The sequence below is a fragment of the Macrobrachium nipponense genome, chromosome 44, assembly GCF_015104395.2.
Source record: "Macrobrachium nipponense isolate FS-2020 chromosome 44, ASM1510439v2, whole genome shotgun sequence".
Taxonomy (NCBI): Eukaryota; Metazoa; Arthropoda; class Malacostraca; order Decapoda; family Palaemonidae; genus Macrobrachium; species Macrobrachium nipponense.
In genome coordinates, this window is record NC_087221.1 from 4,345,878 (window position 1) to 4,353,327 (window position 7,450).

At 36.4% G+C, this 7,450-nt stretch overlaps 1 protein-coding gene across 1 annotated transcript in view; it reads right to left on the minus strand.

Moving 5' to 3' along the window:
• LOC135203822 (uncharacterized) overlaps positions 1–2,560 on the minus strand; it is a 2,770-nt gene extending 210 nt beyond the window's left edge. The window contains exons 1-3 of the mRNA XM_064233793.1: positions 2,372–2,560; positions 2,128–2,205; positions 1–846 (exon numbers count right to left, since the gene is read on the minus strand). The exon at positions 1–846 is cut by the window's left edge and continues 210 nt beyond it. Coding sequence (XP_064089863.1) covers positions 1–846; positions 2,128–2,205; positions 2,372–2,560 — 1,113 coding nt within the window. The remainder of the gene's footprint in view (positions 847–2,127; positions 2,206–2,371) is intronic.
• Positions 2,561–7,450: the final 4,890 nt, after the last annotated feature.

The window sequence follows — 7,450 nt, forward strand, 5'->3', positions numbered from 1 at the left end:
AGCCCCAGTAGTTTCCCCCAAATCATTCTCCTCTATGTCCTTCACAATTCCCAATGGAAAATTAATGGTTTTAGTGTTTGGCTCTTTGATGAGTACTATATCACCAATGCCCAACTTCTGGTGACAAACTGGTCTATATCTGTCCTTGCGGTCCACAGCCTGAGCTACCAGGGTACTTAAAAACTCATTCTGGTAAGCTTCTAGAAGATTATGCCTAACCTTACGAAGTTTTGCATACTCATCCTTTATTACTTCTGTAGGGCTGCTACTCATCTTCCACTCAGGATCATCAGGCACCTCTTCTAAATCTGGAATTATATTTAAGGACACTATCTCATACCCCTTTACTAACATTTCCGGAGTTATGGGCTCTGGACAAGAATCTGCCTCAGTCTCTCTCAAAGATTCCTTAAAGGCTATTGGCCTCTTATTAGCTAAATGAACAACATTACACACTAAATATTCAAAATCAGGCAAAGAAAGTACCCAAGTTTTAATAGCTGAAAAAATAAGTTTCTTTACCAATTTTACGCAAGACTCTACAAGTGATCCTAGCTCACTATGGCCTTTAAAGAATTGCTGAAACTTTACATGCTCAATGCCATTAGACTCCAAATACAATTTAGTGTCAGGATCATTGATGAAGCTAGTGATTATGTACCATCCTGCCACCAACTGCGAGCCTGGATCACTAACACAAAGCTGTGGGAATCCATATTCAAAAACATGTAATTGAAAGGCTCTCAAATACTCTTTCACACTGAAATCTCGACAGACCTTCAAATTAATAGCCCTTGACCAAGTGCAGGTGAAACACAAAATCCATACCTTCATCATTTCAGCTCCCTGTTTAACATTAAATGGTCCAATGAAATCAACAAAAATATTAGAAAATGGAACAGCAGGGGGACTAGAACGAAATTCACGATAACTGTTTCTGGTTCAATTCTCACGCTTCTTGTGTTAAACCTGTGGCATGGAACACATTGTTTAATGGCATTCTTAATGACAGAAAAATGTTTAGGAATGAAAAAGCACTTACGAAGCTCAGATAGGACAGAATAGCAACCACCATGCAATAATTTGGCATGTGTATCCATTATAATTAGTTTAGTCAAATAACTCTTGGGATAAAGCAATATAGGAAACAGTTTGTCATGTCCATACCATTTCTTGAACTTTGATTTTACTCTTAAAATGCCATCTGAATCTATAAAGACATTAAGTTGGCTCACAAGTGGAGGTATATCCTTTAAAGGTTTACTTTTGAATCTAAAGTAAGAAAATATTTCCGTAAAGTGTGTCTGTTGATCTTCTAGAATTAATTTCCTTAAAGCTAAAGCAGAATAGTTTACATTATTCAAATTCTTTACTTCAACTCCTGCTTTCCTCTTCCAGTGGTCAACACAAAGCATTACCCTCCTGTAAATCAATTTAAGCTTTTCTAAAGTAGAATATTTCTTATGTTCAAGAAGCGGTTCATCTGGAAACACACTCGGCTCAGCAACAGAAATACTAAGCGCATTAGTGTTTGAGCTAGGAACTGTGAAATTCAGAAACTCATTGCCAGGCACCACCTCAGGACCTGAAATAAAGAGTGATTTAGAAACCAGTCTAGGAGAAAGGCATCGGGTGACACAGTCTGCTGGATTGTCTTTTCCAGCTATAAAGATAAAACAGACAGGTTTAATTTCACATAATTTCCTGATATTGCTTATCCTATTCTGTACAAATACTGAATGCTTCTGCATTTTGGAGTATGTACATTCCGATGCTTGCAGCCACTGCAAAGCACAACTGGAATCACAGTACAAATCTAAGCCATCAATGTCTATCGACTTCACACATGAAGGATCAGCCAGATCTCTATAAATCTCCATCAGGGTTTCTACCCCTAATGAAATAGCATTTAACTCCAGTGCTGGAACGGACTTACCTTTCAACAACTTATTGATCAAGCGGTTCTTTGCCTGCAAAAAGCTAATCACACCAGAGTCAACATCTTCAATGTATACCACAGTACCATAAAAATCACGACTTGCATCTGTGAATGCTTTCAGTCTAAATTTTCCATTCCTTTGCCCAATGAACCTCTTAATTTTCACTGGCTGGGAACCATTCACTTGCCTGCAAATGTTCCTCCATTCCCTTTGGAGACTGGGGGATAGTACTTGATCCCAAGCCAGCTCCTTTGAGCACTGAAGTCTATGCATATAAAGTCTACTTCTATTAAAGACAGGAATATTAAAACCTCCAAAAACATCAAAGTTTTAACTGGCCAATAGTCTGCAAAAACCGTACGTTTAGTATCAGCATCTGGGTTTAGCAAGATTTCCTTAGTATAAATTAAATCATCTGCCCTATTCCATACAAGACCAAAAAGGCTATTCTCAACCGGAGTACTACTTTCAAACTTTGCATCAATTTCAGCCTGCAGTGTAACATCATTTGTTACTAACTGTTGTATCTCAAACTTATATGGGTTGAAAATATAAGGCAACTGAGAACAAGCCCACTTCAAATACTGAGAATCAGCAGAACCAACGGCTCCATTGTCCATATAAAATAGAGAGTACAATAATAACTTTAGGTTCCTCAGCTGCGGGTCTGGTTCATATTGGTGCACTAGTATATAATACAGAGCTAGCATAAGTAAAAATGGACTACAACGAAGACCAAAACTAAGTCTAACATTCTTGTAGGCTACAAGAGAATAATCGTTCCTCTGTACATTTTTGAACCAAAAAAACACAGCAACCTAGCTTGATCATTATTGTTCAAGGACAACATGTTAAAAGCTTTCTTAAGATCATACGTTAATAACAACTTATCAAACCTCAAGTGTAAGAAGGCTGAAGATAACTTCTGGTTAAGGTTAGGTCCTGGATCTATACACTGATTGTGAGAGAAACCACACTTAAGTTTGACCGTTTCTTTGAGATTAGACAAAAACACAATACGGCACTTTGTGGTTTTTTTCTCAGGCCTAAAAACAGCCAAGTGTGGGAGAAATGAATAATTTGGATGCTCTGCCTTAAATGAATCTAAATCAGAAATCTTCTCAATTATTCCATCTTTTAACTGATCCCTAATTACCTGATCAACTAATTGCAAATGCCCATCCTTTTTCCGTAATTTTTTAAGATTTGCCTTTAGTATCAACCTTGAGAGATTTTCGTTAGTTGACAACAAATGTGCAATTTTGTTATTCCACAAGAGGGGAACTACAATTCTTCCATCCTTTTCTCTCGAAAAATTACTCAACGCAAATTTCACCCACTTCTGATTAGTCTCTGACATAATACTTTCAGCACTATTTGCATCCAGATTCAAAAAGCGGCGGCATTCGTGTTCAAGCACTTCATCAGTAGCCTTGAGCAATTTAGATTCAACAATCTGACCTTTGTCATCTAACACTGCTATGTTACTGTCTACCTCAAGTTCCTTATAATGTAGGTCACATACTTCATCATCCAAAAGAGGGTCAATTAGTATTTTACTTAAGAAAGAACAGGTAGTAATTTGGGAGCAAGAGGAAAAATCGGTCCTGCCTGAACCAAGTGAATTAATTACATCTAACCTCTCATTACAAATATTAGGCCGACTCAAAAATTGAATATTTTTGCTCAAATTTTCAAGGTTTCCCATTAGCAAAATACCATGTTGTGATTCAGTGTATACTGAAGGGGGGTTAAAACCAAAGGCTACATCTTTACCCATTAAGGCGTAATGTGCATCAGATCCCAATAAAACCCGAACATCATCAATACTGTCACTGTCTTTGCAAAGTTTCTTATCTGCCAATATGAATCCCTTATTCTCGAAAGATTCCACTATCTTGCCTAACCCTGGAAGATTTAACTTTATATTAATGCTAGGAACCACAAGTGCAGGAACATTTGAAATACAATCGCCAAACTTCATAGGAAGTTGAACAAGTCTGCTTATATATTCTTTAGAACCATTAAACCCATTAATAGTTAATTTTACACTAGGTTCAAGAACAGGCAAACTACACTTATTAAGCAAGCTCTCTGTAACAAAGGAACTCTGAGAACAGCTATCCTTAAGACCTCTAAAAATACCATCCACTCCAGGGACTGTAAATGAAAAGGAAGGGAGTACTGTCTTATTGACAATACTGGGAAGAACTGCAATACTACTATTCACTTCATTAATGGAATCTTCCCTCTTAACATCAGCTTTACCCAAATGTATTCGAGTACCACCTTTATGCTTTCCTTCAGAGGGCAAAAGCTTAACTTCAGAAGACTTTGAGCACAGACAGTGAAAATGAAGCCCCGAACATTTCACACACTTTTGACGAAATTCAAATCTACATTGCCTACTCATATGGTTAAGATTCCCACATCGAAAACATCCTTTTAGTATTTTCAAACGCTGAAGCTTTGCTTCTGGAGTGTCATAAAGTTTGCATTTAAATATAGAATGATTATTTTCACCTTCTACACAAAGTGTACAGTAGAACTTCCTAACCTCAGGCAATGTCTTAATAGCCAAACTAGTAGTTTTCTGTCTAACACTAGATTGAAGAGTACGTAAAGGAACTTCACTTTTCAAGCAATTTTCATACCTCTCACAGGCAATAAAGAAATTGTCCATTATCTCCTGAACAGAAGGATAAGTCTTTGTAGTAATCTGAACCAATTCCCTCTTAAACTTGTCATTAAGTCCATTCCACATGAAATATTGAATAAAATCATCAGAAGTCATTTTGAGTGTCTTCACAGATTCAACAACTGTTCTTAAAATGGAAATAAATTTAAAAGGGTCATCAGATTCCCCCAATCTTAAACTCGTCAATGTCTTTATAGTAGATGTTTTACGAACTACTTCCGAGGCAAAGGCTAGCTTAAGCAAGTCTTTGGCGTCCTTGAATGTCTGCTTGTCAGCTTCCAAAGAATTCAATAAAACTTTAGCTCTTCCTTCTACCTGCTGTCTCAAGAGAAGTAACAAATCCCTGTCTGGATAAGTAAATGATTGGGTAGTGCTTTCAAACTCTGAAATAAACCTAATGAAATCCTCCCCATCCGTACTACTGAACTTTGGTAATGGAGCTGTGGGCTGTTTTTTAAGAAAGACTTTTTAGTTAGCAACCTCAACATTTCCAGGTGCAGATACCACCTCTAGGTGGGGAATACAATATTCTATCTTATCAAAATATTCAATACAGGTTGCAATCTCCGACTCCCTAGCATCCTCACTGAACTCCCCATCCGAAATTCTAAGGGAAAAAATCTCATCATTCAGATCAATAAGTAGCTTTTTATGACTTAGCAGTACACTTCTTTCAGAGATTTTTTGCCCAGTACTGAGAGCCGAAAAAGACTCAATACGATTATAAATATCAGTAACCTTCTTCCTGATTACCTTGCGTTTTGAAATTAAAGTTTTAAGATCAGACATCGTGAAGGAATAATTATAAAAAATATCAAATTCTTAAGTCTTTTCAATGTGATAGCAACTAAACATTTACCGTCACCATCCAAATCGAAGGGCTTAATAGACAAGGATTAACTTCCAAATGGACAAAAAAGTTAAATAAGTAAGCAAATATATAAAATAGTCAACCTAGACACCGTGGATAATGCTTCAACGAAGGAAAACTCAATACTTAAATAAAACCGTACCGATGAAAATGGAAAATAACAGCGAAACACGTCTCTCCCCCTCCCCCCATTCCGACTTTACTGAGCACTTAAGTGAGCTAACGACCAACCTCCACATACACCACCTGACGTGCCCCACGTTGGGCGCCATATACAGAAAACGAATTCGATAACAATATAAATTTTAAGGTGGTGAAACATGGAGGTAAAAATAAAATACAAAACTCAATTCAGTATTTTAATAAAAATGTATCAAGTACGAACAACCATATTAAATTAACCAGCTCCTCTTTAGTTTCAATGACCTTTCTGTTATCGGCTATCGACTCTGCATCATAACCTGTAAGTCCAGACAGTTACATTATAAACAAGAATTGACACCGAATAACTTTAAAAATTAATAATTGAATGGCACCAACTTTATATGAAAATATATCGCTTAATCTACTGGCAATACACAAGAATTCTTTATTACCAATCGAGGATAAATTGGTCAGGTTACAATTAGCGGTCGTTACTGCACCCAGGTAAGCCTACCCACACCTACAGTGAACAAGGAGGGAAGGGACCTAATACAGTTAGATCAACAATGTCAAATATTCTCAAATAATATCGACATATAACATCAGTAACAAATTAATAACCCACCAGCGGAAACCAACCCAATCTGTATAACGGGTTAACACTGACCGATACAATCCAACTTTAACACTAGCACTCGCCGAACTGTACGAGAAAAAAGGAAGGTAACGAAAATATTACGACGCAAAACGCATGAAAAGTTTTATATAACTTGTCCTTACAGAGTTATTTTATTATTATTTATAGGTCACGTCAGGACTTCTGAAACCTCAACTAAAAGACACTAATGGCCTTACCTTAGCTAAAGGGCGAAGCATGTATGGCTTAAGTGAAGGGTTTCTATCGATCATGCGCTTCATGCAGAATGCGAAGTCCAGAGATGGGGAGAGAGAGAGAGAGAGCCTGTATTTAGTGAAGAGCCATTTCCGAAATCAAAGCACAAACGCCGACAGGATCCATTTCTAATAAATCTGTCTTCCACTCAGCGTTCTTCCTCGCAGCCCAACACTCACGGTGTCCAAAAGGGTTGTATGAGTGAACCCCTTAAGCTACAGTCACAGTCTAAGTAGCAGAATTCACTGACGACCATTTTTTCTCCGCCGTCTCACACGTTTAGCTCGAAAACCAATACAAAGATTAGTTCCCGAGAATTATTGCTTGTCTTGGTCCTTAAGACCACCCAACAACAGATAAGGCCATTATGCAACTACTTAAAACTACCTTCCAAAAAAGCCTGTAAAGACATTTTATGTAAAACAGTCATGCACACAGAACATTTGACAGCGAAAATTACCCCACTCAAGTCAACACACAAAACTGCGTGAGAAAATATTATTACAGAAAAAACTGAGAAAATATTAGAAAAAAAAATTTACAGAAAAATAAATTACATTTATTTTTGTACACACTATATATATATATATATATATATATATATATATATATATATATATATATATATATATATATATATATATATATATATATATATACACACACACACACACACACACACACACACACATGATATATATATATATATATATATATATATATATATATATATATATATATATATATATATATATATATATTACAACCTCTACATTAAACTGATATGCTTTACAAGGGATGTTTCCAGTTATATAAACAAAGATAGTTACTGTCTATGGTATACTTTACTGCTAACCAGTGCATTCTGCCCCCGTCTCTGAAAACTTCCACAACAATAATTGATT